Here is a 19,037-nt window from a genome sequence, read left to right on the forward strand (position 1 = left end):
GAAAGGGTTGTCTGCCACAAGTGAAGGTGTACAATAACCCTTCCTAAAACTCGATTCGGTGAGACATGTGGATGTATACATCTTGTCTATGCTTAAACCTTCGAGAGATAAAATATAGAGTTTAAGTAAACAAGCAAGGTTTTTCGTTTTTCCAGTGTGGTAAAATCTTGAGTCCAATTAGAAGAATTAAATATATACCTGCACCTTTTTAGCCGATACACACAGGGCGTCAACATGGATAATTTTATTTTGACTGTAGCAGGTCCAAAGGATTTTATACGAGAGGACGGGATGAGTGCAGCTCCGTCAGTCCTCCCAATACAGCCCAAATAAGAAAGAAATAGATTGTTCAGATTAAATGAGATTTACAGAAAATTTTGCTACATCTAAGGTGAGAGAGGTTAGTATAGGTGAGAACCCCTGTAAGAGACTGAAACAAATTAGTTATCCCATTTTCCTTATATAATTTAGATACGTGGGTTTTTAGCAATATTCCCCCATAAAAAAGGCTAATACATGGAGTTTTCAACTTGCGGTTTATTGCAGATTCGGAACAGTCACAATTTATTGCAGGTTTATGAAAAGAAAAAAGAAGGAGAAAAAAAAAGATCTATTACTAACCGTTGTCAACTGCTTCCATACATACTTTGCAATCACAAGAGCTTCAAGCGCCTTCTTATGCGAACATATTTCTTTTCTAGTTTAGTAGTTATTCGGATTTTTTTTTTATTTAAATGGATTTCTTGGTGTTTGACAAAAAAAAAGAAATGCTGCATCACTCGTTACTAAAAGTGCGGGTAAAAAAAAAAAAAAAAAAAAAAAAAAAAAAAAAAAAAAAAGTAATTCCTATTTTCTAATTCAGCAGAAGAATTACATTGAACTACTACTGAACTACAAAACATGAAATAGTGGGGATGTAAATGTCTGATTTTTCAGTTTAGCACAAAAATTCGCGTCTCCACAATAAAACAAAAACTGTATTAAAAAGTGAAAACAGATAATTAAAACATATTTGAACACCGTTTACAGAGAAAGAGTTTAGAAGCAGTGGCTTAAATTAACATCGCTTGGCATTTTAATTCCCTCATCACCTCATCAACAACAGAAACCTTAAAATCTAATATTTCAAAGTTGCTCATGGCAATAATTTTGTAAAAAGGAAAATTTTTTTAACAAATGTCGTACTTTTATAAAAATGCACTTTACACTGCAAACACAATTTCAAAGGGACAAAATTACTTTCAGCAAAAGTTTGAGACTTCTGTCCTGACAAGACTGCTCAATGACGTTTCTGCAGTAGTTTGTTTCATGGACATAAGAGTCTCTTATCCAAAATTCCTTAGTTGTAATCTCCTACATATGACAATAGATGGATACTTAACCAGATAATTAGTTGAATCAGTTTGGATTGGTAGCTGCAACTTTAGTATCGGTAGCTGTTACCCAGTAAAGAGCGAACCCCGACCCGTAGTAAACAGAAACTAAAGAACGTGTATCAATAAAAACTGACTAGTAAAAAATATCATACGTAGCTGATTAGGAAAGATAACTATTATCTCGATTAGTCTTAACAGTAAAATGTCAGTTTGAAAACAAATTTAAGGGAATTTCGAAAAATTGCCTGACCCCCCCCCCCTCCTCCCAACAAAAATGGCGTCGGATCGAAACAAAAAGTACACCATTGGACTCGCCATGGCTAAAAACCGCATACAGGAAACTTACAGTGCCCTGATTTGAACAACAAGGAAAATCCCTTTTTTGTAGGGGTAGCACTGATGTGTCCTTTTTTTTCTTTTCATTTTTCCTCCATTGCTAGTGGGACATTGGAACATCCTAGAGCTGTTCAAGGTATCATTTGAAAGAAAATTGCTATATCTAGTGTCTTTTCTAATTAGCTAAACATAATATTTCAATAGAATACAGTTTTTTTTTTACAAAACTGCATCTTCGTATACAACATGATGTTATATCGGGTATAATCTCATATTTGAGTGATACTGCTGCCTGATTCTCTTGAGTTCATTCTTCACTATATCCAGCTAAGAGAAAGTCGAAAGCTTTTTCCTGTCTGTGATAGATGATCGGGTCTCAGTATCAATCAATTATGATATGTCCTTTGTCAAAAGATATGCGTATTATAGCATAATGTACCTCATCAAGAGCACATACATGTTCATAAAGTTGTCATTTTTCGCCAAAAATTGAACTTCATTGCAATGATATCTCATGTTAATTACCAAAGGCACTAGCTATTGCCCCTCCCTTTCAAGAAAACCCTTAAAGAGCTCTCTATGATGTTCCAGTAACCTGCTAGCGGCGAAGAAAGAAAAAAAATAAAAAGGAACTTCGTTGATTCACTCATGCAAAGAACTTTGCTCTAATCTTGGGATTCTTCCTATAGCCCTCTCCCCGCAAGTATGGAACCATTATTACATATGTAATGTGTGACGCCATTATTACGCCTGAATCACTTTTAGGATCTTTGTTCATCTGATAATTAATTAAGGAACGCCAAAATACACTCGAAATAATGTGACCGCATCCAAAAATAAAACTTTGTCCCTGATAGAGAAGGAATAGATATGGTCTCTACCTCGATATTTTCATCATCTACGGTATTATTGGTTTAAAGAGCCTGAGTAAACACTAAAATATTACCTAAAGGGCAGTGTCTCCGTTAATTCCTGGGCAAAGAAAACCATTCTGGCTACCCAAAAGAATATTATATCATGACCGGTTTCCAACAGCGTTCCTGGATAAAACAGCTCCAAATCTTTCGTCTACAATGAATAATATAAGCAATGGGATTAATTGGGCAATCTTAAGTTTAAAATTTCGTGCAAATGTATAATTATAATATGCAATATATAAATTATAAGACGTGATATGCAATTGAAACGTGGGGCCATATCATGTAAAATTCACTAGGTTTGAAGCCACTTACAAAAAATTACTAGCCTGAGTAAATTTGTCTATCATAGGCAGCGCAATAGCGCTGCCTGAGTAAAGAACGATGTTGGCACAATGCATTATTATTATTATTTTATTTTTTGGTTGGTCTTGGACCAGGGCACTTCATATCGAAGGAGTTGTCGTAGAAACTTGGAAAAGGGCTCATTCGATTGGAAATTGGAAGGGCTTGTGCCCTTTTTAATAGTCGAAAGTGATTGGAAGGCAACTAACACACCTTCCACGCCCACCATTTCACCAAACACATCCAATCAAAATTTTGAGATGGCCAATTTGTTCAACGTAGTTGAAAGATCTAGAAATGATATCTTTGAGGAGGACACTCCCCCCACAGTCCCCAGGGCAAGGTTTATAATTTATGCCCTAGGGGCATATAAGGTTTTTATTGAAAGCGTTGTCATCGAAACTTCAAAAAAAGCTCTTTCAATTGGAAATTCAAAGGGCTAGTGCCCTTTTTAATAGTCAAAAGTGATTGGAGGGTAACCAAACCCCCTCTCAAGCTCACCATTTCCCAAAACACATCCAATCAAAATTTTGAGATAGATATTTTGTTCAACGTAGTTGTAAGTTCTGGAAATTAGGTCTTTAGGGATGACAAACCCCCTACAGCCTCGGGACGAGGGTTGTAAGTTATGCCCTGGGGGCATATAAGGTTTTATAGAAAGCGTTGTCGTAACGCTTTATAGAAAGCTTTGTAGTAGACACTTGAAAAACGGCTCATTCAATTAGAAATTGAAATCGCTAGTGCTCTTTTTAGTAGTTGAAAGTAGTTGGAGGGCAACTAACCCTCCCCTCATGCCCACCATTTCCCCAAACACATGCAATCAAAATTTTGATATCCATTTTGATTAACGCAGTTGAAAGTTTTGGAAATTAAGTCTTTGAGGATGATAACCCCCACAGATCCCTCAGGGTTCTGAGGTTATGCTTGAAGTTATGCCTGAGGGCATATAAGGATTTTTTAGAAAGCGTTGTCGTAGAAACTTGAATAAGGGTACATTCGATTGGAGGGCAGCTAACCCCCCTCTTACGCCCACCATTTTCCCAAACATATCCAATCATAATTTTGAGATAGTGATTTTCATCAACATAGTTGAAAGTTCTGGAAATTATGTCTTTGAGGATGACAAACCCTCTAAACCCCTCAGGGCAAGGGTTGTAAGTTATGCCCTTGGGGCAAATCAGGTTTTTATAGAAAGGGTTGTCGTAGAAACTTTAAAAAGGGCTTATTCGATTGGAAACTGAAAGGGCTAGTACCCTTTTTAATAGTCGAAAGTGATTGGAGGGCAATTAACCCCCCTCTCATGCCCACCATTTCCCCAAACACATACAATCAAAATTTTGAGAAATCCATTTTGTCAATACAGTTGAAAGTTTAGAAAATTAGGTATTTGAGGATGATGACCCCCGCCCCACACCCCTCAGGGCAAGGGCTGTAAGTTATGCCCTTGGGGCATATAAGGTTTTTTACAGAAAGCGTTGTCGTAGAAACTTCAAAAAGGGCTCATTCGATTGGAAATTGAATGGGCTAGTGCTCTTTTTAATAGAAGAAAGTGATTAGAGGGCAACTAGCCCACGCCTATCATTTCCCCAAATACATCCAATCAAAATTTTGAGACAGCCATTTTTTTTCCACTTAGTTAAGAGTTAAAGAAATTAGGTTTTAAAGGATGACAACCCCCCCCCACAACCCTCAGGGCAAGGGTTGTAAGTTATGCCCTGGGGCCATATAAGGTTTTTTTATAGAAAGTGTTGTCGTAGAAACTTAAAAAAGGCTCATTCGATTGGAAATTGAAAGGGCTACTGTCCTTTTTAATAGTCAAAAGTGATTAGAGGGCAACACACCCCCTCTCATGCCCACCATTCTCCCGAACACATTCAATCAAAATTTTGAAATAGCCATTTTGTTCAACGTAGTTCAAAGGTACAGAAATTACGTCTTCGAGGATGACAAACCCCTCACAGCCCCCAGGGCAAAGGTTTTAAGTTATTCCCTGGGGACATTTATATAAGGGTTTTTTATAGAAAGCGTTGTCGTAGAAACTTCAAAAAGGCCTCATTCAATTGGGAATTGAGAGGGCTAGCACCTTTATTAATAGTCAAAAGCGATTGGAGGGTGAATGCCCCCCCCCAAGCCCATCATTTCCCCAAACACCTTCGATCAACATTTTGACATAGCAATTTTGTTGAACGTAGTTGAAGGGTCTGGAAATTATGTTTTTGAGTATGACAGCCCACCCCCACAGCCCTCAGGGCTAAGGTTTTAAGTTAAGCCCTGGGGGCATATAAGGTTTTTATAGAATGCGTTGTCGTAGAAACTCCAAAAAGGGCTCATTCGATTGGGAATTGAGATGGTCAGTGTCCTTATTAATAGTCAAAAGCGATCGGAGGCCGAATGCGCCCCCCACGCCCAACATTTCCCCAAACACTTCCGATTAACATTTTGTTATAGCCATTTTGTGGAACGTAGTTGCAGGGTCCGGAAATTATGTTTTTGATTATGAAAACCCCTCACAGACCTCAGGGCTAAGATTTCAAGTTATGCCCTAAGGGCGTATAATATTTTTATAGAAAGCGTTCTCGTGAAAACTTCACAAAGGGGTCATTGGATTGGAAATTGAGAGGGCTATTGTCCTTTTTAATAGTCTAAAGTAATTCGGAGGGAGAATCACCCCGCCCCAAACATTTCCGATCAAAATTTTGATATGGCCATTTTGTTCAACGTAGTTAAAAGGTTTGAAATTTGCGTCTTTGAGAATGAAATTCATCCACCAGTAACCCTCAGGAAAAAGTTCCTTAGTTATGCCCTTGGGGCATTTCAGGTTTTTATAGAAAGTTTTGTCATAGAAACTTCAAAAAGGGCTCATTCGATTGTAAATTGAGAGGTCTAGTTCCTTTTTTATTAGTCGAAAGTGATCAGAGGGAAAATGTCCCACCCCCCACCCATGCCCATCATTTCCCGAAACACTTACAATCAAAATTTTGAGATAGACATATCAGAAAGATCTGAAAATTATGTTTTTGAGGATAAAAAATTTTCCCCGCCCTCAGGGCAAGGGTTGCAAGTTATGTCCTGGGGACATATAAGATTCTTATTGAAAACGCGGTTACGTAAAATTAGAAGGGAAGTCATTGGATTGGTAATCAGACGCTCTAGTGCTCTTTTTAAGAGTCAAGGTGATCGGAGGGCAGCTCCCCCCTCCCACACACGTCATACCGTCCCGAAATACATCTAATAGAAATTTTGAGATAGCCATTCTATTTAAAATAGTCTAAATATCATATAGCAAGACGTTTGGGGTTAAAACAAAACCCAGAGATTAGGGGCAAGGGTTTAAGTTATGCCCAGGGGGTATTTAAGGTTTTTAATGGAAGGGATGGTTGTTTATCTATAGAAGAGGCTCAGTCTTTCTCCCTGAAAAAGACTATGTCAATATAAAACGAACAGAAATTAATTAAAAACTTTTCCCACAAAATAGGTTTTTCAAAAAAAATTAAAGAATTATATTAAACCAAAAATCAACAAAAATAGAATAAAATAATCTACCAAGCATACAACTGCTACAAATCAGTATCAACAAATAAATGAAACCCAAAGCAGTCATAAATTAAAATAAATAACAGTCAAACTCAAAACGAGCAGAAATTAATATGAGTAGGGTCCTAAACCCCATGCTTTCTAAAAGCCAGAATATAATTTGTAGTTTACTTAAAAAATTCTTTTAATTGTTTTCACTTTTATAACTTTCAGAAATCAAAAATTAATTAAGGTTTTGAGGAATAAATATCAGCATATGTATTTTAAACTGACAATGCAAATATATATTCTAAGACCACACTAGCTATGCACAAAACTAACAGAGGAAAAGAAATAATAAGTGGAAAAATAAAATTAAAAAAGGTGAGAAAACGAGATGGTAAATCCTTTTTTTTTTATTGATTTCTGCCTGGCTTCTATTCAGTGTCTATTCTCTTTTTGTCGGGTAAACTTCGAAAGGCTAGATTTTTTTTTTTTTTTCTTCTTTTTTTAGTACTGAGGACGACTTGGCGGAGGTCCTTGTCGAAATATTTGCTTGTTCTTCGTTTTTATGTTTTGCCACTGGGTGACAAAATCCTCATTTTCTCACCTTTTTTTATTTTGTTTTTCATTTATTATTTTCTTTTCTGCTCTTAGTTTCATATGAACTGACAATGCACATTTTTTCCAGTAGATTCATTTGAAGTTTTTTCGGTAAAGTACAAATTATATTGTGGCTTTTAGAAAGCATGGGGTTTAGAACCTTACTCATATCATTTTCTGTTCGTTTTGAGTTTGACTCAAAACGTTTGTTATTTACTTTAATTTCTGTTTGTTTTGGGGTCTCATTTATTTATTGATACTAATTTGTGGTAGTTGTATGCTCGGTAGATTATTTGATTCTATTTTTGTTCACTTTTGTTTTAATGGAGTTCTTTCTTTTTTTTAAAAGCTTATTTTGTGCAAAAAGTTTTTTTTAGTTAACCTTCAAAAAAAGGGAAAAAGAATACATGAAAGGGCGGTTGATTTTGATGAAAATTACGCCATCAAAATTAGCAGATCAGATAACTCTATTACGGAGGTTTTAAGTCCCTATCCAGTGGCGGTTCTAGGCCTGGGCAAGGGGGGGGGAATAGTTTCCCTCCCCCCAATTTTTCTCACGTCTGACAATAAAATCCTTTATTTTATACTTTTATACTCCTATGGTATACCGTCTCCCCTGATTATGACGCCTAAAACCGCTACTGCTCCTATCTACAAAAATACGAAATTAAAATCTAATCTCATTTCATTCCCAGGTTTGCTAATGGATTACGCGCGTACTATAGGTGCTACGGGGGATGATACACCCCGTCTTATTGCAGAATTTTCCATGTAACATAACCTTCTACAATCATGTGACTACCGACACAAAACTAAGAGGTACAGGGCATAATGAGTACAACCATAAATTTTCGTAGGGAGGGGGAGGGGCTAGTGGTACAAGGAGCTTTGTTTCTACCAAAATTTAAACGAAAATATTTCTCGTTTTTCCATTTATATAATTTATTTTAATGTCTTCTGGTTTCTCCAAGGGGGAGGGTGGAGGGGTGTGTTGCCCTTTGATCCTGCTAGGGAACATCCCAACAAAAAGATTCGATTGAAGAACTCCCCTTGCCAATCTTAAAAATTATGACCCTAATATAAATTTTCGGTATTTCAGCCCCCCCCCCCCCCCTCAGTCTGGTCACTTTCTAGGACTATTCCCTCCTTAGCCCCCACTCTTTATGGCTGCGTCTGACTTTTTGTCTTTAAAGCTTTAAGACTACTGCTCAAGCGCAAGGGCAATTGCAATGGGATAAAAAGTTTTTTCATTTTACCTCAAGAATGGAATAGCTGATTAATGTCCATTTGGTTTAAACAAGGGCGATCAGTTATCTTTAGCATAGACCGTGGGGTTAAGAAGTTTTAAGGTCACTCCCTTTGAATTTTTTAATTTTTATTTAATAGTAAAATAGCACCAGTTTTCATTAAAAAAAGAACTAATATAAATAAAATATCCTTACTTAAAAAAGAAAAAAAAACACTTTCACAAAAAGCAGACCAAAAACCCTGACCAGGAGCCTCCTGTCTTATTATCTTAAAAAGAACCTTTTTACTGTTCAAATGCCTTTTTATTTTCTTCAAGTTCTGAAGTAATAGCGAATTTTGGAGAGAAGTTTATAATTTAGTATTCGTTTATAATTTAGAATTAGTACAATTTAGTATTCAACTTAAAAATAGGTATTCGTACGATCGTCAACCTTCTATTTTATTTTGTGCAACAAATTCAAGTTTACAGAAGTGGAGAGGGAATATAACTGGGAAAATTATTAACTGCTTATTTAACTGAAATGAACTTCTTTCATTTTTTTTCCATCGCCATATTTGTATAAATATAAGTGAAAACTGTACAACAGTAAAATGCACACCCATCAAGGCCCACTCCCTCTTGGACGAAAACTAGCCACATAGGTTACCCAGAAATTTACCTATGTTCCCATATAAAGGGTACATTAATTTGCACCCAGTCTCTATCTTTAGCAATTCTGTAAAATTACCTTTTGAGGCCACCCAAAGACAGAGAAAGGGAAGAGAGCTGAAGAAAACCATGTATCCAAAACATCTTCATCCTGTGTAAGAGTGATACTATCTTCAGTGACCATAAATTTGTCTGCAGCACTTCTCTTTGCTTCTTCCATTGTTCTTCCACTAACCCAAAACTTGTCATCGTCTTTATCACCAACAGGTTGACCACCAACTAAAAATAGTAGAATTTCAGCTATAAACTAAAGAAACTAATAATGGCAAGTTTAATAACAATCCAACACCGTGTAGAACATTGGTAGAATTGTTTACAGAAATGTAAAGGTCTAAAGGAAAGCGGTTGGCTATAATCATTTACTAGAAAAAAAGCCAAAGACCGTTTTCCCAGTGGCCCTGAACTTACTTTTCATGTATATACAAATTTTGACTATAAGTCTCACTGATGAATAACAATAAAAACTAAAATGACACAATCCAGGACAAATTCTGTTGCTCCCCCTATATTTAGATAGGAACATTTTACGTTTAACCACCCCTAATCCTGGTGGGTCTATGGGTCTGAACATACCAAAAAATTCATTTAAATTAAAAAACTGGTTATTGTAAAAAGACAAAATGGGCATTAAGAGATTACATTCAAGACCCTGTTTCACGCAAAAGCAACAAAACGTGCAAGAAAAAAACAAATTAAATGTTTAAACCTATCAGTGGCTGCAATCTGACATGTCAACTGTCAAAATTATTTCTTTCTCAAAATTCATGCGAATAACTTATTTAATAAACCGTAGAACTGAAAACAGTTGAATTAAATCAAAACACTTTAAACAATATAAACTAAGTATTGTAACATTTTATGAAGCTTTGGTATTCCAATCATAAATAACGGAAAGATTATGGCTTTACTATTCCCGGTATGACTGTAAATGACATGAAGTTAATAATAAATAATGGATTCATTTAAAAAAAAACTATATATACAAGAAGAGGTCTTGTATGGGCTTTTTCCTTCTAGCCATTTTTTGACCTTTCTCTCAGGCCAAAGGTGGCATTTTCTTTTTAAGTAAGAAGAATCAACAGAACTTTTTAGAAGTGTTTACTTTGCTAAGCTAAAACATATTGCTTACAACAGCCAATAAATTCAGTATTTAATTTTGCAAATAATCTGCCAATACAAGATATTGAACAATATACCATGGGTAATAAATACAAGATGTGATTTTATTATTTAGACAAAAATCTTTTTTTAATCATTAGAAAAAAAGTACCCTAATAGCTGCGTGGTTATGTTGCAAGATTATAGATTGCACTATCTCCGCTGCACTATTATTGCAAACGATTCATCTTCTACTTTCTTCACGACCCTAACTATAAAAAGAACACAACTTTTTTTTCTCATCAAAATAGAGCTCTCGTCCTATTCTCGATTGCATATTAACTTTCTCTAAAAGCATTTATATATATATATATATATATATATATATATATATATATATATATATATATATATATATATATATATATATATATATATATATATATATATATATATATAGTATAACACCCAATCAGGCCTATACACGTAGGGGAGGGAGGGTATTTTAAGATTCCCAGGAAATGCAGGATTTAAAAAACGTTTTCATTACTTGTAATTCATACCCCCCCCCCCCCCATAAATTCACGCACATGTGCGTGTAGTCGATACTCCTCTTGCAGAACATGTGTATATTCTTAAAAAAGTAACTTACTCGAAACAAAATATGCAGGTATTCTGTGACCCCACCATAACTGACGAGAAATACACCAGTCTCTGATATTTTCCATCCATTGGAACCATGTTTTTTTATGCATGTCTGGAATTATCCTTAAGTCACCGTCCTTAACCGCTTGACTTGCTTTACTTGCCATCCCTTCGCATTTCACATACCTGAAAAAGTAGAAAAGAAAAGAAAGAGAAGACAAAACTGAAGTCAAAAGAAATCTTTACTTAGAAAAGTACATAACGTCACGAGAATGAATGACATAATCATAAGCCTTGATAAATATTTGCCTCAATTTGTACTTTAGAGCAAACTCAGGTCAAAAGAACTAGCCTCTTTTTTGTGTTTAGCCTCATTTTTTAGTATCAAGTTCTTTTGATACTACTTCGAAACACCCCTACTTTGCTTTAGACAAGGTGGTAAAATCCTTATCCTTACCACACACGACCCTGCTATTTTACTAATACTAGGTTCTGATTTAAGTGGAATTTTGCCCCCTGAGCTGGATTTAAAGTTTTCTGTTGAAAAAGAGGCCTTCGTATTGTCGATCTTTTTGTCGGCTTCTGTTGAACGTGAAATTTGGTAGCCAAAGTGTTCTTTTTGTGTTCTATTTTCTATTGTCTATTTTTTTTTCTATTTTTGTGTTCTATTGTCACAGTTGCAGCATCAGCTGCAAACTACTAATGAGCAAATTGTGGCTTATTGTTAACGAAAATTTAAACAAAATGTGCTTTTAAGGAAACTGTGTAGTTAAAAAGACTTTCTAATTGCTACCACTCTGCAATGTATGATACTAGATACTACCTTTTATTCATATTCGACCAAAAAATAGGTTTTAATTATGACGTATGAACCAAGAGATGAAAGGATATAAAAGATAAAAAATAAAATCAAATAGGTGAGAAAACGAGAATTTTGTCAGCCAATGACAAAATATTAAGACGAAGAACAAGCAAATATTTCGACAAGGACCTCCGCCAAGTCATCCTCCGTGCTATAAAAAAAAAAAAAAAAAAAAAAAAAAAAAAAAAAGAAAAAAAAAATCTAACCTTTCGAAGTGAATCTAACAAGAGCAGAATAAATACTAAATCAAAAAACCAGCCAGAAATAAATGAAAGAAAATTCACCAATTAGACTGAATAAGTATGTGTTGCCTGGCAATGGACTTCGCTATTTTGCAACTTCGATTTTCATTAGATATACGGACAGGTTGTCTTAAATTAGACTGAGCGAAAATTTTGATTGTGTGTTTTGAAATTAAGTTGTTATAAATTATGAAAATATGTGTTGTTTAAGTTAAAAAAAAGACCTGAAATCCTTCAAAAATCAAGTAACATTGAAATAAAAAGTTCACCATTGGAATCGCCAATGTCAAAAATTCGTAACTGGAACTTTACAGTCCTCCATCTTTAAAAAAAAACACAGAAAAATTAAGTTTCTGCATGGGTAGCAGTGGTAAGTCTCTATTTTTGCCACCAGGGGTGATTGAAGTGAGCCATTGGTCGTAGCATACCGGAAGAGTGAGCCTCTTTCAATATTAGTAGAGGGCTCATTTGAATGGTATTTCGAATATATAGTGTTATTTTTAAATGAAAAAATAAATCACGCAAAAACAAAGCACCATTTTTTACCATTTTAAATCACGAAATACCAATTTCGGCAAAAATGACACTGAAAAGAAGAAGAGTGAAAATTCTGACATAACAAACAAGATGAGATCAGATTTCATTTAAAAAACCGCTGCCACAAGCCCGATAAGTGAAAATATATTTTTAGGTTATCTGACTCTAGTGTTGTAACTGGTAAAATTGGTCATGGTAAAATTGGGTATTTTACCGTAATTTTACGGACCCCGTAAAATTGGCATTTTACCTATTTTACGTAATTTACCTATTTTACGTAATTTACGTATTTTACTGGTATTTTACCTGTATTTTACGTGTTATACCGGTATTTTACGTATTTTACCGGTATCTTACATATTTTACTGATATATTTCATGACAATATAATTTTCACAGGACAAAAGCGCAAAGAGGCTGGCAGAAAACGGTTTGAATATTATTTTGTTTTGTGTATAGCTTTATTACCTGGTCTAAAAGGCCATCTGTCTGACATCAGTTTCTTGTTATCAGAAAAATAAAATGTATTATGGTACAAGTAATTGTAATTTTAAAATGGTGAAATATGAGTGAAATAAAATTACATTAGGTCTGTGAGCTGTCAAAGACAGAAAGGGCTACAAGCAGGATTGACAGATGACAAACACGAAAAACATAATAGAATTAAAAATGAGGGTAATATCAGCTAATTTCAGGTAATATCATATTTCTACAGGAACCTCTACCCAGCCGTATTCAGTGCTAAAAAAAGAAGGAAAACTGACCTTTTGAAGGAACTATTAATAGATCAGAAGAAATACTGAATAAAACAAACCAAGCCAGAATAAATGAAGATTATTCACCAATTACATTGGGTAAGAATTCTCTGATTATTCATTGACTTAGCTTATCTACTGACCTAATTTTCATTAAAAGCGTACTTTAGATTTGCTTCGGTTGCCTCATCAAACACAACTAAATGATCTGGATTTTCAACGATGTGGAGGGCCAAAGTAAAATCAGTATCCTCTTTTTATTTTAAATTTCATATCTCAGACAAATCTTGTGTTCATGCTGTTGTTCCCCCCCGGGAGCCAGCGTTTATCCCCCGGAAAATACCCCTGCGGAGAATTCCCCCTCCCCCACGGAAAATCCCCGTTTCCCCCTTGGATAATTCCGGATCTTCATTAGAAGGGAAACTAAAATTTCAGCTCTCCTGTTTAAGTCAGAGGCAATCGTACAGCATTGCCTATATAAAGACCCATAAGGCTTCAATGCTTTAATATTTGTTTTTTTTATATACTAGAGGCACTTCATGTGGAAGGGTGGTCGAATAAACTTTGGAGGGGGCTCAGTCAATTGGAAGTCAAAAGTTCCAGAGCCCTTTTCAAAGTATGATTAAACTTTGGAGGGGGCTCAGTCAACCAAAAATCAAAAGTTCCAGTGCTCTTTTCTAAGAAATAAACTTGTTATCAACCAATTGCTACTGAATGAATTTTTACTGACTAAAGTGTCTTTAAGAAATTCTTATTGTAGTTTAACGGCCCTTGTGTTTCAGCAGTTGTTTTGAAAGAAGAGATAAATAAAGAATTATTTCTAAGGAAGAGACAAGGGAAGGGTGGATGTAGAAATTGATATATAATCCTCAGCACTGCATCCAGAACTTTTGTTTGGGGGCTTCAGAACAGGCACAGTCACCTGAATCTGAAGGAGACGAACAGCAGGACATCAGCTGAACAGCTGAATCAGCAGACGAACAGCTGAATCTGAAAGGACATCAGCAGATCCTGTTGAAGATGGTCTTAATGACTGTGAAAGTGACGGAATGTTCTGCTATTATGATCCAGTGCTTAGTTTAATCAGTCATCAAAGTGTTACAAACCACTTTTTGACTTGTATTCAGAGCTTGTATAAATAAATGAAAAATAAAATCTATATGATATGAGAAATTTGGCTGAATATGGCAATGTAAATATACAAGGCTGGAGTGTAACATTTCTTAGGTTTAAATATAGACACAAAAATTGCTAATATGATTTTACTCCCATATAATGAATTTTTTTTTTTTTTTTTTTTTTTACAAAATCTGTTTCCAAAAGCAAGCAATGTGTTAGTGCCGAAGTAATACCATAGGCCAAGATTACCAAAGGAATTGACTGCTAATTAAATTGATGAAACTCTAGATGAAGGAGTATCAACTCTTTTAAGCCCAGGAAAATCAGAAAAACTAAAAATTTTCATTATAAGCTGAAAGTGATGCTTAAAAAGAAATGCTCAATTGGTCTTGTGGCTACAGGGCAACTTTAAAACACCAATTTTACCCTATATTTCCAAGGGAGTACCTTATTTTACCTTATTTTACCAATTTTACTTACCGAGTTTTTATTTTACGGTAATTTTACAACACCATCTGAATGTCAACAAGACAATACTGACTTTAAAGGCATATGAAAGACAGTGAAACAATTGCAGACAAAGATTTATCCACGAGTGAAAGTATGTCATATAACGACATTTGGAAAATTGCAAACGTCTAGACCTTTTAAGAAGACATTGAGATATTATAAAACTTTGACAAACAATTGACAAAGTACCTTTGAATTATCACACCCAAAATGATCTCGTAAGAGCTCTTAAAAGACAAATATGCAAAAGAACTCATCATTTACCATTGCGGTTTCAGTATTGGCTCCACTACATCCTTGCTTCTTGAGCAAATGGGAATAAACATGGGGTTGTCTTTCACATCTCGCAACAATTTTAACTCTTCCAGTTCTTTCATCACAGCTTTCCGAGCATCAAATCTCTTCATTCCACTAAACTTGCCGCAATTATCTGCCAAGATTCCATTGTCATCGAAAATTGTGATTAAATCTAGCTTGTTCCTTATTCCAACCTCAAAATCATTCTGATCATGCCCAGGAGTGATTTTAACAGCACCTAAAACATAAGAATTGAGAGTTTACGCATCAGCTTTAACTGCAATTCAGAAGCATAATAAATCAATTCGGCTTTAAGAATATTTTGAGATACTAGGATAAAAGCAATCAGGTGCACATAGCATCTTTTGATTTACTCAGGTGCGCGTGCTGTTTACAGAGTATACTCTTGGAATCTTCGCTCACATTTGGTGAAGCGTGTCACAATCACTGAACTTTGCTCCAGGTTGTGGTTTGATTTCGAGGTGTAACCTCAAAATCCCGATTAGTTCCCAACACTACTTTCAAGCACTTTTTAAACGCTCGTCAATATTAAAATTAAATTAAAATGCAAAAAAATTACAAATCTAAAATTTACATATAGAAACAAACCAATCTTGCAATTTCTAAATTAATTGCCAAACATAACCGAAAACTCAATTCTTCATAGAATGATTGGTACCATGCTCTAATTCAATAGCGTTTAATATTTTTGTATTTCTGTATTATGAACATAGTCAGTGTGGAAATATTAAAAATTGTTTCTAATTCATGTTTTATTTTTATCGTTAAATGTCGTGGCTATGACAAGATTTTGAGCAGCAATTGGTTTCTTGTTCATGTGCTTTTTTCCATGCTTCTTTTCTTTTTCCTCTACTCCGTCTTATCATGCTACGTGAATGGTGGGTGTTCAATAAACAAATAAGCATATTAACACGCCAAATACATAGGACGAAATTAAACAAGATGTGTAAACCACACGTAAACAATATAGGTTTAGTCTCTTCCATTAAAACTCAATAAAATAAGTTAATTCAGGTCACTTTACATGCATAAAAGCCCCATGAAGTTCTGTAAAAATGCATCATAAATACATTCCTATTTTCCTTCTAGTTTTGCTCATATTTGCATAAGAATCATAGCCTAGGTAAATTCAAGTTTAAGTAAGAAAAGAAGGAAAGAAAAAAGGGATGAGAGTTGCCCCTAGACAAAGAGAAAAACGAGCTGTCTAAGGAAGCAGTCGAAAAATCATTTTTGGACAAAATCAATTTTGTCCAAATATCAATTGTTTACCACACGTTAGGTTGATTTCATCTGGCTTTTTTGGTAAAAATTGCAGAAATGATTTTCAAATTTTCAAAGATCTACGATGAAAATTTAATTTTTTCCTTTAGGAGTGCCACTTTTTCTATAGTTGAATCTCGAAAGTACTCAAGCATAGCATAAAAAAAGTCAAACCAAGCAGCAAGAAAGCACCTAACAAAAAAGTTGTTAAGGAAAAAACATCCTTAGGCGGAAAATAAATCCCTTATAATTAATGACTAGTTAGTATGTAGTGGGAAAGTTTGTTGTTATTTTATTAGTAATCAGGAGCCTTGAAGTCTAGACCTTTAATAATTAGTTGGCAACTTTAGTTGTGATGGAAACAAGAAAAGTAATCAGGTCTTGTTTAGTTTTTGGACTTTGGACATTTTGAAAAGAGCATTACTTGGACATAGCTAACTGCTTGAAAAAGTCAGTGAAAACAAACAACTGAGATTTCAAAAAGAAAATTCATTACTGGGTTCGCTTTCAATGCACCATTAATCTCTTAAAAAAAAAAAAAAAAAAAAAAAAAAAAAAAAAAAAAAAAAGTTTTGTTTAGTGTATATTTATGTCCTAAAGCCTGGACGTAATTCTTAGTTGCAAGATAAAGTGGACTGGATGTGAAGTTTCGTTAATACTAAAGAAATAAAACAAAACAGGATGAAAATATAATAGTTTAGAAACAATTTTGGGCTAGTATATATTCAATACGTAACCTAACCTAACCCAATCTAGGTGCCTTTTATTTCTCCTAAAACCCAAAAAAAACTAAAATTTAAATATAGTTCCCGGAGTGAGTTGTTTTAAAGCGTCTAGGCATGATTGTTTAATTCATAAAATAATTACTGAAAAGTTTTGTTTTTGTCAAATCAGCCAATTTAAAAAGCATTCAACGTTTGACGACAAGACTGTTTTTTCCTATTTTTGATATTGAATTTATTTTTAAGAAATAATTTTATGACTATATAAAAGTAAGCGAATCAGTCATTTGATCAAAAATAATATGAAGATAGCGCTTCAAATACGAAAAAGAAACATTATGTTTTGCTGAGCTTTTTACAACTAATATTTTCCCACAAAATCTAGGGCTGAAATTACTATTATAAGAAGAACTAGGGACGATTTAATTTCGTGGAATCATTATTCCTTTCGCGTGATATCACTTCACAAAATGAGTTCAATTTTTCCTATTAAATAGTGTATATTTACCAGTTCCAAAGTTTATATCCACCATTTCATCGGTAACAACTGGAATTTTTCTATCAAGGAAAGGGTGTGTAATGTACTTTCCAATCAAATGACTGTATCTTTCATCCTTCGGGTGAACGGCAACCGCTGTATCACCTGGGAAGCAAGTAATTTGAGTACATCTAAGATACACAACAAGCAAACAAAAACACTTAAAGTAAGATGTGACACTGTAAAATTGGTTTTCATAAGATTACGTAAACAGTCTTGGACAAACAAGGTAGTACACTATAATGATGAGACACATGGGGAGGTTACCAGGAAAACAATCAAATTAAATAAATCAAAGATACATAAACGAACAAGAACACTTATAGTAAGTTTAAGACACACTATAAAACTAGTTAGAAAATCTGTGAAAACGGTCTTAGACAAACAAGGTAGTACATATTTTAATGGGGGATACATGAGGAGGTTACCTGAGAGAAACAATTTGATTGAATAAATTTCAGATATATAAACAAACAAAAACATTTATAGTAAGTTGAGACACACTGTAAAAATGGTTTCAAGTTTGACTCTGTCTCACAACTTTATTTTTTTAAACAGTAAAAAACTTTAGCGTAAAGAGCGAGGCGTGGAGGAGGGGACAGCCCCTTTCATATACGGAGTAATTTCTGTTCGTTTTAAGTTTTAATGTCGCTCATTACTTTCAGTTTAAAAAACTTGTTTTTTTTTTTATTTAATAAAACCAAGAGCTGGCTATACATTAATAAAAGTGCCATTACGGTCCTTTGGTTTACAACGGGCACCACATATTTTACAATAGTTTCCATAGCAACACTATGGCTTTGCTTTGTTAATAACACGATCTTTAAAAAGGAAAAAGGAAACAAAAGAAATAGGCAATATATAAATTGTAGTCTCGGAGCCGTTTTAGTTTTTACAACAGTCCCCACTACAGTATTGTTTTGAATAATTAAAATGAAGTTTTTAAAGAAAAAAACGAAATCGAACAAAAAAAACTTTCTATATACAAGTACACCCGTGTGACAAGACACTCGGTGTGCCAAACATATTTTTATTAATAAACAAATGAGTTATGGAGTCGGGAATAATATGTTCTTATATCATTTCCTATACAACTTAGACTGTAGGCAAATGACCATCATTATTTTGATCCCAACAAAATAATAATTGGGTAATGTCTTGATGTTGTCACACAGTGTCAAACGACTTTGCACATTGGCGATGAATATCGTAAATTTCAAGATTTCAATTTGTAACTCTGAATAGTCATCAATGACAGTTGTTAGAGTTTATACTTCCAAAAGAAAATCATTTTTGTGATTTTTAGTCTACAAGTCGTATTGAAAGAAAAAGAAAACAAAAAAAAAAAAACATCAGACTTGGTTAATGTTCTCGTGGCAAATTCC

At 34.4% G+C, this 19,037-nt stretch overlaps 1 protein-coding gene across 2 annotated transcripts in view; it reads right to left on the reverse strand.

Annotated features, from left to right (window-relative positions):
- The window catches only part of ValRS (Valyl-tRNA synthetase), a 109,410-nt gene that overhangs the window by 42,641 nt on the left and 47,732 nt on the right, over nucleotides 1–19,037 (reverse strand). For both annotated transcript variants that reach the window (XM_089096604.1, XM_089096603.1), the window contains exons 9-13: nucleotides 17,623–17,757; nucleotides 15,079–15,349; nucleotides 10,798–10,976; nucleotides 9,067–9,266; nucleotides 2,659–2,780 (exon numbers count right to left, since the gene is read on the reverse strand). In XM_089096604.1, the coding sequence (XP_088952730.1) occupies nucleotides 2,659–2,780; nucleotides 9,067–9,266; nucleotides 10,798–10,976; nucleotides 15,079–15,349; nucleotides 17,623–17,757 (907 nt within the window). The remainder of the gene's footprint in view (nucleotides 1–2,658; nucleotides 2,781–9,066; nucleotides 9,267–10,797; nucleotides 10,977–15,078; nucleotides 15,350–17,622; nucleotides 17,758–19,037) is intronic.

This window comes from Artemia sp. Qi Xiang Cuo, chromosome 11 (genome assembly GCF_049724085.1).
Source record: "Artemia sp. Qi Xiang Cuo chromosome 11, ASM4972408v1, whole genome shotgun sequence".
In the NCBI taxonomy this organism is placed as follows: domain Eukaryota; kingdom Metazoa; phylum Arthropoda; class Branchiopoda; order Anostraca; family Artemiidae; genus Artemia; species Artemia sp. Qi Xiang Cuo.